Source organism: Halyomorpha halys, unplaced genomic scaffold (genome assembly GCF_000696795.3).
Source record: "Halyomorpha halys isolate HHAL.00 unplaced genomic scaffold, Hhal_1.1 Scaffold327.1, whole genome shotgun sequence".
In the NCBI taxonomy this organism is placed as follows: Eukaryota; Metazoa; Arthropoda; class Insecta; order Hemiptera; family Pentatomidae; genus Halyomorpha; species Halyomorpha halys.
Window position 1 is genome coordinate 911,130 of NW_027105022.1, and position 13,596 is coordinate 924,725.

Sequence of the window (13,596 nt, forward strand, 5' to 3'; positions counted from 1 at the left end):
GAAAAAAAAAATGTGAAAAATCGATCTATCAAGTGGCACTTTGGTTAGTCGATTTCATCAAAAAAATTGCTGATCATATTTCAGTCATATACCTGCCTTAAATATGTAATTTCAGTTTCGTGCAACTGTTCATTTTTTAGTTAGGCTGTTCATAGACATGCAGACAATTTTGCGAGAATAGTTTTTTTAGGTCTAAAGGGACCTACAAACATGTATTTCTATTGAAAATTCCAATTCGAAATTTGTCACCATCGCAATACTTTCTATACATCCCATTTATAAGTGAGTGAAAATAAAAATCAGTTGCATAATTAGGACTCTCTCTTGAATTACCTGAAACGTAACATTTTTGTCTTTCAGTGTAAATTTCTCAAAAACTGTTTGTCCTATCCACTTTTTTTTTTTAGTTTTTGAATGATTATATTTAGAATCTAGTAGAGTAAAACTTTTGACATTAATCGTAACTGACACAAGTATTGGCAAAACTTTAACTGACACAAGGATTGGCTGGTAATTAATGATAAAAATATTCACAGTGAATTTCAAACTCTGCCATAGTTTATCAATTTGAATAAATTGCTGAATTTTTTGTGCTAGGTTTAGGTATATATTTAATTAAATATATTCCTTTCAGAATTATATTTCTTAAAATTAATAAAACAAAGTTAATTATCTTGGTTTCTCTGAAGATCTATTTATTCGTTTTGGCTGAAAAAAACTTATGATTATAGAATAATGTTTACGAAAAAGGTTAATCGAAAATTGATTGTGACAGTAACAGTAATTTTAAAATTAAAAAAATCGAAGATAGCCAGCTAGATTAGATTATCAATAACTGTTGCACGTTATGAATTATTTAATAAATTGTAATTCATAGAAATAAATAATACCTTTTGAAGACATTTGTCATCACAGATAAAATGATACTATATGAATATGAAATGAACACGATACAATAGTAATTTAGTAGCCTTGAAATGTATGCAGAGCACATGAGGGGTTCATCTAGGATTGGTTTCAGAGGGAAAACTTTAATTTAAACCCTACATCCACCTCTCCCCTTTATCCATGTAATTATTAGATGCCAATTAATATATCTCTAATCATGAACAATGAGCATCAGCTAATTGTGTATTATTATTTTATATTATTAGAATTGCCGTTATTTTTCGGACCGAGCATTATTCTACAACTTTGTTTAATGTTGTATTGTTTAGATATAAAAAAAAATAATAAATTCTTTTTTGTTGTTCAAAAATCAATTGAAGACTTGTGGTCATGATATTCTTTATACTTCTCTGAATTATTTCTTCATATTTTCCGAGGCTGAAACGGAAGAGAAATTATTTCCTTTTCATGGTTTTTGGCAATTGTCCAACTGTTTCTTTTATGAAGAAAACTTCTTGACTTTTTTCAAAACCTTTTCCGGAGGTCGAATGGCCTGCTTTAGACAGAACTCCTTTATTACAGAGTTTAAAAGGCTATTGTGGTGGAATATAGACCCCCTTTTTTTGCTTTGCCGATGGGCCGAAAATTTTATATTTGTCAAGGACAATTAGCTTTTTCAGTGAAAGTTAAATCAGGAAAAATAGACTGGACTTTTTGTCACTGTGCTGCGTAAGATTGATTCAAATTTGTTTTCTCTCCTAAGGTCAAGTATCGCCATCAGACAAAACAAGTGATTTGAGATTTCATTTACTTTTATTACAAAACATATGTGAAAGAAAAAATCACTGTGGTCGAAATATGACGGTAACTATTTGTATAATATATGTTATACATTATAATAAAATTTATATTTTTTACTGTATTTTACTGTATTTTATCGTGGTTTGGGATAAAGAAATTTACATTTTTTATCTGGTTCCGTCATGTGTCACTCTTTGAGGGCACTTTTAATAATATGTTGACTATAAATCTCAAGTGATGCGTATTTTTCTTAATATTTTTTTACTAAAACTATCTTAAATGTTTTTCCCTTTTTTATATAAAAAAATACATCGACGTTTTTTAGTACTCCTCCGTCTTCAGGGTTTTCTACAATTTTTACGATAGCACAATGAAAAATAAATATAAGTGCACACATATTTAAATTATCATTTTTACATATTGCATTGTACATATTACATGTTCTGCATCACAGACACTAGTTGTTCTCTGTGTCCATACTTATTTTATTTCGTCAATTAAAAAAAAAAAAAATCTTAAAATGTGAACATGTTCACACATTTAGCCTTTGCTTCTTTAGGAAGATACAGGGTTCGGCTTCTTATATGGCGACAAAAATCTTCAATCAACGAACATTCTTTTATTTTATGTAGTTTCTCTCGACGTTTTGGGGTTATAACCTGACCCTAAGGATATCCTATAATACCACAACCTTACTTAATAACTGTTATAAATAAAATGTTCATCAAATCTGTAATTTGTAAACGCTCACCAGATAAAAATCTCACTATATGAACCATGTATTTATTCTTAGGGGACATATGACCCAGAATAAAGTTATTTTTTCATTTCATTTTCATTTCAAATCAATCTTTTAACAATAATACCACTTGTTATTTTAAAACTAATCTGTTATTCCACTCATGTCCAAATAAATAACTAGCCAAAACTTCATTTGATTTTATATACTTTACTTATAGGTCATCATTATTAAAAATTTTAAGAGGTTTTCCTGTTTTTATAATTTAGACTTATTAATGTTACAAGTACATAGAATACAGACCTTTGAGCCAATTCACAGTATTGGTGACTCTCACATATATTTAGTGGTTGTCAAGTTCTAAATTTTGTTTGATGACTCGGTAGTTAAATTTAAACCTTGTTTTGTAATGCCAGTGATAACAAGTAACCCAGATACTTCCTCTTAAGAATAAGCGAGCAAGGATTTGAGGCCACTTTGTAGGCAGTTGTTAATGGCACCCAGAGGGCTGAGTGCCGTCCGATGATAGCTTAGGAAAGTTTTAACAAGACAGGAAAAAAAAATCCAACGGAAATACCAGCGGAAAAAAAACGGTTTTACCTTTCATCTGAACAATGCTATTACTTATACAGCTCCTTCGTGAGCCAGAAAATTCTTCTTCTCCAACGTCTATTCTAGTAAGTTTCAACTAGAATTTTTTTTTAAGTAAAGTTGTGATTCGGGGTGTATGAGGGAAACGTATTTGTTTGTGAAGAGTATGTCTCAATAAGTATCAGAAACTTCTAACGCAGGTATAACATTTATTAGCTATATAACGTTTCAAAATAAGTTTTGAGAGAATCTGTTCTGTACAACACTTATAGTTCGCCTGTAACCATTATTGGTAGATAATTTTGTAACTAAATATGAAAAAATGAAGGACAATTAGTAGTAATACAATGTTTGTATCATTATGAATTTTATAAATCAGTTTGTGAACTGTCTGCGGTGGTACAGTTTTTGATTTATTCCTGAAGCAGACAATAAAATTGAAATGGTTGTAGGATTATAATAACCTTTAAAAACATGGTTATATCTTTTATATGTTCAATATACCATATATTTCCTAAAAATAGTCAAATTTTTTAATTTTTTGAGTTTTTATTTTTGTTTTGTAGAGAATATGTTTCAGTCACAGTCATTTGGATTCTACCTACAAACGAATGACGGGTATTTTCAATTCAATTTTTTAATACTACGTGTTTTGAAATTTTGTGGGGTTTAGTTTTCGTTTTTCGTGCTCGAAAGATAAGATTCATTCTTGAAAATAATAAACCTTAACTGAAAAAGTCCAATGTACTTTTACTTTTTAAATTTACTTTGTACAGGAAAAGTTAAAGTGCTTTGAGGAGAAGACTGAGATAAGTTTCGATAAATTGTTTTTTGTTTATATGATTTTGAAAAAGAGATTTATAAATACTAAGAAGGTTTCCTCTATCTTCCTGTATTTCCTCCATTAATGGCCGAGATTTTTCCATGGGAAATATCTAGACAGATGGACGGTATTGACGAGTAGCATTATCGGGTTACGCGTATTATTAGTACCAAATTTTGAAAAAATCGCACCAGTATTTTCGGATAAAAGTAGCAGACGGACAGACAAAAGTTTCTTTATTTGATTTTTGGATTCTATGTATTTTGAAATCTCACTTTTTACATTTTCCTGCCCTGATGTATTCCATTATTTTTCATTGCTAAAAGCAATTGAATATAAATACGAAATCGGCTAAATAATAACAAAACAAATTAGATAATATAATGGACTATCAGGATACCATCCAATACATTCAAGGAATTTATGAATGTAAAGTTTGAACTTTTTTATTATTTTGTAAACTTGTTAATGATGGAAACCACCTACTATCAATAGATTATAATAACTTACAGCTGTTGAGAGGGAAGTAGGGTACAGGTGCCTTGGTGACCCGTAACCCATAGGCGAAGGGTGCAGCCATGACTCCACCAGCTATCCAGATGACCGATATTACCACCCTGAAGTGAACACGAGAAGCTCTCGCTCTGAAAAAATATGTACATAAATGATTAAATAAATAAATATATATCTATATTTGAGGCTGTCAATAATAAAAAAACTATGTTTTGGCAACTTTTCAAGATTTCTTTGATCATAGTAATTATTAATTAATAAAATGTCACAAGAGGGTGACGGTAGCAGCGTGGTTACGCTCCTGTCTGCCAACCCATAGATTGCGAATTCGATCCCGGCCCTACCCGGGATTTTTTTCAAGCTAAAATTATGCAATACTCACTCACAATCTCCCCCCAGTCATTTGTGAGGCCCGTTAGCCAATGGGCACTCACAAAAATAGGCGTAAGAGTGACGGACCCACCCTATGAAAACCACGTCAGGAAACGGGCGATGTATTTTTTCTTAAGTACATTGCGTGAGGCCTTGGACCTCAACGGTCTGTCGCGCCAATGAAAAAAAAAATGTAAAGAAATTAAAAATAACATTATTTATTTAATAGCTTAAAACAAAATAAAATATAATTAATTAATAGATAAATTACTCACAATTATTTTGTAACTGAGTGTTATATTGCTATGTATCGAGTTTTGGACATCCGGGATAATATTAAAATGTTTCGTCATCTGCTCCTGATCAGCGTATCCTTCTGGGAAGCTTTTAGCATCCTCGGATGTGAAAACATCTGTATTAAGTTTGTCACATTACCAGAGGCCCCTGAGAAAATTAGATTGACAAACCTTTAAGTATCGAAGCAGAAAATAGGTTAGGACGAGGGACCAGAATCAAATTAACCAGGCAGATTCTTTCTAGAGAAGCCAAATTTTTTGTTATACATCCTCGGCCCTGAGGAGGGGGACGCCTGCCTCGGGTGTCTTCGGACATTACGACCAATGAGATAAGAGATTTCAAAATAAGGTAACGCCCTAAAAGGAGTAGTGGGAGAAAAAGAGTAGGGTAACAAGGGCAGGAAAAAAAGACTTCACTTCAGGACCAGACAGGAGAAGAAGAGGACACTCTGCAGAAAGTGCTAGACGGAGGAAGACCACGTCAGCAGACAGGGTGAGGAGGATGCGCTTCGACCATACGAAGGCTAGGAGGCCTGTACATCCCTGATGAAACAGAAGACACCCACGGCACTACATCCCACGGCATCAGCAGCTATAAGTATAAATTAACTAATAAGCAATCATGTAATAATTTATATTTTATGGCAACCTTTATCTGAATCATTTGAATCATTTTAATCATAACAAATTGTAAATAAATAGTTAATCTCATTATGTAGTTTATATACTATTATATATCCCAATATACCACTCTTTATTATACTATATGATCAATGGTAAGAACATTTTATGAATATAAAGGTATTTAATTGGTAAACTGGTAAACACACAAACAGCCTTTGGAAAGGAATCCAATTATAATAATAGTTTTTTAGGACTCAATTTACAATCAATTAATTAACTTATTTTTGGATAATTGCCTTCAGCGATTATCCTGGCATCCCAAGTAAATCTGCTAATAGAACATAGCAATATGTCTGTGTTAACATTAGAACCAACTCGCACTAAGTTCGGAGTAGGTTCTAACTGAGCAGATAATCAGTCAGTTTATTTTTGTTTTGCATTTGAAATTTATTTTTAGTATTGTTAATTGTGTTTATAAGATTGTAATATTATTAGAAAATTTGAATTTTCTACATCTTATTTTTAGTTTTATAGCCTTATAAGTAGAATCTTATATTATTCTATAGTGATCATTTCTTTTATATATGGATAGAAATTGATTTTCCCGGGTTTATTGAATATTGTTACTTTCTTAATGACTGAACCTTAACTACCTCAAAAAATATATATCATTAACAAAAAAAAAAATTTATGAATATATATTTAAAAAAAGAACATGACGTTAAACAAAATCATTACAATGTATATTATTTCAGTAATGTTCATTAAATATTAATAGTAAATATTAGATATATTTCAAATTTATGTAATGTTTCTACTTATTCCATAGGCCAATTTCATTTTCATCCCGGTCAACATATTAAAATCTATTTTCAAACATATAGCTCTAGGATGGAAGTATTTTTAATAGTTTATTTAAAATCCTGCCTATTTCCGGATGTTTATTTATAACATATCTATGGGGAATTCATGTTTACAATATATAAATTTATATTTAACAAAAGATTTATTTGATTTGATTTCTTTAAAAAATAATATAGAGAGAGTTTTTCAAATAAAATGGACCCCACTATATTAACAAAAAGTTGTTTATAACAAGCTTATATTATTCTCTTTAAAATCTTCTGTTTAAATAAATGTATTTAAATTCCTAGTAAGTATAAGGTTATTTTTTGATAGATGCATTGTTGAAAAAAAACAACATAACACTGCATGAAAATTAATTTTTAGAAAAATGAAAAATATCGCTCATTAAAGGACCGTCGATTTAACACGAGTTATATAATCGATATTCCATTTTCCTTTATGATTATGACCTGCGAGATAATGAAATTCTCGCAACCATTTATCGTTTTAATCCGATAAGATACCAAGCTTCGCTGGCATTAACTCATTAATTTCCCTACGCAGTTTTAGGAAGTATGTTCTAATTAGACTTGTTGATTTGATTTTTTTTTTAGTTCTTGAAACAATGTGAAGTAATAAAATTGTATTTATATTAAAATACATCTAGTAAATTTGATGTAAGATCAAATTGGAGTGAGACAGGCATGTAGAGAAACTACCTATTGGTAGCACTCTAATGATATATCTAGATGACGAGATCTCAAGGCCATGTTCTTTTCAGGCGACCCGGAGGATTGTAGAAGCAAGGTTAGAAACTAGTGGGTTTGGGTTATAATGGGAGGATTGATACTGGTTCGGGCTAGATAGGTTACACATATAAGGTCTTTGTGGATGATTTTATTTGTGACAAAGTAAGGTAAATAATATTGAGGATTTTACGAAATTATTCATAAAATTATTCTGTAGGGCAGTCAGTAGGTTTACGACAAAGGATAAACGTGATTAGATGGGTTTATTTTAATCCTCCGATTTCGACACCATTCTTCGAGGATTATGATATGAGATTGGAGATTTGGGATGCAATTAAAAGGTTATTATTAACTGCAAGCACATATGTGTCTACGGTGTACGTGGTAAGGATACTGTTAGGATTGGTTAGGATGTCATCTGTATAGACTGTGTAGAGGATGGGGACGAGGTGAATTTTGGTGATTTATGCCTTTAGAACGGCGTTGGATCAGAAAAACACACGTTCATTTATAGAATAATTACAAAATCCAATTCTCTATGAGGATATGAAAATACCATTTTTTATTGAAAACTCTAGAGTTGAGAGCGCTGGAGAAGCAATTGACGTGGATAATGAGTAGATTTTATCACCAAATGAAGTTTCATTCTAGAATTCTAGAATGAAAGGGGGTGACCATCGAAACATTCTGTAAGGCGTATGTTATGTTTGACTTAATTTATATTATAATCATAAGAAGTTACTAACAGAAAGTGAATCGCTCCCTCTGCTTTCATTACCATCCAAAGTTAACTTTATTGTTCTCAATTTTTACTAAAACATATAAATTCTTTAAACTTTTTTTTCAACTATGGAATTATTGTATTTTTTATATCTAGCTTATTGTGAAATATTTTCTACCTTATAATTTACATTATTAGATGTAAATCGTTTATAGTTGTGCTGGATTTGTTTTTTTACACATCATCTGGTTTCAGAATAATAATTCATACTATTTTAAACCTTATCAATTTCCTAATTGTCGACTTAAAATATTTTAGTACCTAAATACTTATTAAAATAAAAATATGCAACAAAAATGAAAATCTAACCCTGGCGTATTATCTCTTATAAAAATATTTCTTTGATTAAGATTTAACTAGAATCAGTCAATTATTTAGTTCAGTTCTTTTGATTAACTTTTTTCACTACAACCTATTTTGTTTTATTACTTAATAATATTTTTTTAGAATAAAAGAATTAATACACTTATAGATTCCATGCCCGAAAACCCTTGTCCTGGAACAGTCATTACCAAGGAGTGTGCTACCGCCCACTGTTGGACGCTGCAGCGATTGAGGGTGGCGGTAATGGCCTCAGGTGCATTTGGGGGCGATGAATAACTACAAGTTGTCATGGTCAACAATATTACTGCTGACAAAAATAGAGCCAAGGATTACTAAATTGGTAGCAGCACACGAGGTTCATTCTTCTCATTAAGATGATTTTTAATGTTTGTTTTAACTTTTTTTGTATGACATTCTATTCTGAGTTCAATAAATAGTTTCATAATTTCCAAGTTCAATGTTCTAATTTACACCTTTCTTTGCTATATTTTACGAAAAAGGTAGAAACATTAATACATATATACCTATTTCCTATTAATTTCTATTCAAATTTTTAAAAACTTGATTTCCAGGGGGCGCTAAGTAATTTTTTTCCTGGAAAGGGGGCGGTAGGACAAAAAATTTTGGGAACCATTGTTCTAGAAGTTAGAAATAGATATTCTCAAAATTGACCGAGTACTATTTTGTGTAGCTATAAAAATAATTTTTTAAAGAGATTTTATAGCTTGATTTGTATCGGTCAGAAAAAAGGGTGGATTAGCGGATTATAGCAATGAAAGTAAAAATATGGGCAAGGAAAGCACCTAACAGCTTCCTTTCCCGGGCTTGATTTAGATTTATTTGGTCACGTACAGAGATTTATCTTTGTATTCTTGGAAGTGTTAACAGTCGCCAATCCTTCTTGTACTTAGTCAATTGATATGTTCCAGTAGCATACACTGTAAGCGGAGGTAGTGTCCGTAATTCTTGGTCGATTTTCCACACTTTTTTTTTAGTTGATCAATAGTACCTGTAATTAAATATTCCTGTGAATGAATTTTGCTACGGTTCGAGGAAAAAATTAATCTGAAATCTGTCTTGCTAAAATGATTGTCAAATGGGTTCCAAATAATACGAACATTTTGAATTCTGTATCAAGAACATTTCAACTATATCTTATCATTCTCTTTAATTCTTATACATCATACCCAATGTTCAAGAAGATATTAACACGTATATACCTTCAAAAACAAGACCATTTGACCATTGTTTTTTGTCTTGCTAAAATGATTGTCAAATGGGTTCCAAATAATACGAACATTTTGAATTCTGTATCAAGAACATTTCAACTATATCTTATCCTTCTCTTTAATTCTTATACATTATATCCAACGTTCAAGAAAATATTAACACGTATATACCTTCAAAAACAAGATTATTTGACCATTGTTTTTTGGCATGATTAATTTTTTTTAATATACCCTCTCTACTTAGTTATGTACAGGGTGACCCATTGGTAAACATATACGGCAAACGTTAAATAAAGAATTTCATTTGTTACTTCGTACTGGGTCTTTTTTTTCTGCCTTATTACTAAAGGTAGGGGAAATATTTGTAGTAATATTGGAAAAAAAAATTCTAGAATCGATATTTATATAACGTTATAGACATAAAAAAATTAGTTGCGTGTATGTCTGTAGTCCAATTTGTGTGATAGATCGAACAGTTAATCTTAGATTGCTAAAATTTTAAGGGATGTGTGGGTTGATACTTTGTTGGTCTCATATCAATTTCATTGATTTCCATTCACTACTTTCGCTTGCTCATGCGAAAATGTGTTTTCCTTGACAGACCTATATTTCAAGCACGGATCGATTGGTTCGGAGGAAAGTTAGAAATGTGTAAAAATATGATTTGATATAGGCTTTATCAAATTTCATCACTTATGGATGCGCCAACGTTTTTTCTTGGACATGCTTGTATTTCAAAAATAACTGGATCGATTTGGCTCTAAAATAATATCATATATCTTATTATCAATATAATATCTTAATATCATTAATATTAAAAGATACATATACAATATTATTATTGATACATATATTACGTATTCAATAGAAATTTGAAGAAAAAGTACAATTTCGTGGAAATAAATCTTCACAAAATAAAATAAGGGGAGAATATATATACAACTTACGAGCACTTGGACTGAAAGGCATGAAGAAAAAGGAAAAGAGGGAACAGAATTAAAACGCATGCTTACTAGAAAGATACTAGTTTATTATCTCTGTGATGCTCCTTACAGACATTATTGAGGTTTATTTACATGGGGAGTTAGGATTAGAGTTGTATACAGGCCATGTCCAACCATAACTTATATATATATATATAAATAGTGAGGAAACTGTATTGACCTATATATTTGGCCAACTTTTTTTTATAGATATTGTTGAAGAATAAAAAAAAAACAATAAAAAATTAATATATAAAAAAAGGTATAATAAAGAAATCCGAATTGACCAATATTCCCAGATTGTGACAAGAGGGGACTGTCGTAGTAGTTCTATCTCAAGATAGAAAAAAATTGTTGATCGGTGGCTTAGGAGGGTTGTATTTTTTCTATTTTATGAGGAAGGCCGAATCCCTTGAGGTTCAGAAGAGCAAACCGTAGATTTCGTGTTTCATCTAAGAACTGACTGCTTGAAAGAAGCATTGTAAAATATGTATGAGTGAAAGAAATGAGTAATGGATTTATTTCTTCCTCCCTTAAAAATTCATTACTTCATGTTTACCGCATTTCGTCTTTCTTAAATGTCTAAGAATCTTAATGATTTTATTTAATTAAAATAAAATATTATTTAATTTTTTTTTTTATCTCCGATTTGTCTTATTTTTAGTTTAAATTTCAAGAAGAGAAATAAATGACGCCATTAACCCTCTACATTTTTGTGCTGATAAGGTTAATACCACTATCTGAAATCTAAATCTTGACAATGAGGCAATTCCATTGTCAGAATTTTTCTATAAGAAGGGTTATACGATCTCGTTGGTCAGCGAAAAAAGGGCGTTTCCACGTCATGTAGCCTTTGTTCGACTCTTAAGGTGCCTCTGAGCGGATTTTTCCTCCTGAATTCAACGACCCTTAGCCTAGGGGTAGTTTGACATATAGGGTCAGTAAACCATTGATATCCTGAATAGGTATTTCAGAAAGGGAGGTTATTCGGTAGGAGGTGTGGGAAGGAAATTCAGGTTCATAACTGTTTATTCACCCTTAGAAAAAAAGTTTTATATTTCTAATTTATTATTAATCATAAGCAACTGCAAAATAACAAGTTCCGAAAAATTTAACTTATTTACGAAAAAATCCTTAGTAGAAATAAAATGATATAAAATTTTTAAATTTCAATCAAACATTAATTTGTGGTTTAAATTATTCTTGCATTCTTTACCCTTAATACTGGGTTATAAACCAGAAGAGAAATATAGAGTGTTTTACCGTAAAAGTTGAAAAATCATGGAAGTATTTTTCACATCAATTTTGTTTGTATTTGGGCCTACTGAATCCGAATTTTAGGTTTACCAGACGTCTTTTTCATAACGAAAATTGAAAACATATTTTAGAACCTTTGTTGTATGGATTATTTTTATAGCTCTAGCGGCATCACATATTAGCCGACAATAGAATTTATTATTTATACTTTTTGTAAAAATTTATATAATTTAGTTTTGTATAGAATTAGTATACTCGAAGCATGCTTAGTTTTCTAGTTGTAATAGAAGAACTAAAAGTTTCAAAATTTTGTTGTAATTTTTTTTCTTAGCGAAATCGGTGGTTGGTATGTTAGCATACCTAATATTTTGCTTTAATGTATTCGAAAAACACATGGAATCGTTATGAAAGAAAATTCGGTGATTTTTCTTAAAAACATCTTTTTTTAACCAATAATAATTAAATAGATTGGTAGTGAAATCTGAACTGCTTTAATTTACAGTTTATTTTTTAATTAGTTTTTAAATATTTGATCAGAAATTGTTTATGCATAACTTCATTTCGGTTTGAGGTCCAAACCACTACTTTTGGTATTCGTTCGAGGTAATACACATCTGAAAAAAATAATACGAATTTAACCTCTTTTTGTTTACCCATGTCCTCGCTATATCTGACATACTGAAAAGAGTGTCATCTAAGATATTACTACTTATTGTAATCTAAGTGGGAAGTAGAGATGCGACATCGATAAAAAAAACATCGATGTTCAATACTAAAACATCGATGTTTTTTTAACCATTTCAGTAACATACACATGCTCCGGCCAGTCACAAGTGCTTTTTCAATCAACAAACAGGACATGGACTCCAAAAAACATCAATGTTTTAAATATCGTTGCTTACAATACATTACCCAAAAATATCAATGTTTTTGAACAACTATTTCAGAAACATAAGGTTTGTTCCAACGATCACGCATTCTACAGCCTGTCAGAAGTGGGTTTTGAAACTAAGAATCCGACATCGACTACAAAACACATCGATGTTTTTAAAATATCGTTGTTTACAATACATTACCCAAAATACATAGATGTTTTTGAACATCCATTTGAGTAACATAAGGTCTGTTCCAACGATCACGCATTCTACGACCTGTCAAAAGTGGTTTTCGAAACTAAAAATCCGACATCGACTACAAAAATCATCGATGTTTTAAAATATCGTTACTTACAATTCATTACCCAAAATACATCGATGTTTGAAAATATCGTTGGTTACAATACATTACCCAAAAAACATCGATGTTTTTGAACAACTATTTCAAAACATAAGGTCTGTTCTAACGATCAGGCATTTTACGGCCTGTCAAAAGTGGTTTTTGAACCTTAGAATCCTATATCGACTACAAAAAACATCGATGTTACATGTATGTATGTATGTGTATGTATATGTATTGTAAGTAACGATATTTTAAAACATCGATGTTTTTTGTAGTCGATATAGGATTCTTAGTTTAAAAACCACTTCTGACAGGCCGGAGAATGCGTAATCGTTGAAACAGACTTTATGTTACTCATATGGATGTTCAAAAACATCGATGTATTTTGGATAATGTATTGTAACCAACGATATTTTAAAACATCGATGTTTTTTGTAGTCAATATCGGATTCTAAGTTTCAAAAACCACTTTTGACAGGCCGTAGAATGCGTGATTGTTGGAACAGACCTTATGTTACTCGAATGGATGTTCAAAAACATCGATGTATTTTGGATAATATAT

At 30.8% G+C, this 13,596-nt stretch overlaps 1 protein-coding gene across 1 annotated transcript in view; it reads right to left on the bottom strand.

Annotated features, from left to right (window-relative positions):
* LOC106681337 (RYamide receptor) overlaps positions 1 to 13,596 on the bottom strand; it is a 309,705-nt gene that overhangs the window by 14,045 nt on the left and 282,064 nt on the right. The window contains exon 4 of the mRNA XM_014421603.2: positions 4,353 to 4,486. Coding sequence (XP_014277089.1) covers positions 4,353 to 4,486 — 134 coding nt within the window. The remainder of the gene's footprint in view (positions 1 to 4,352; positions 4,487 to 13,596) is intronic.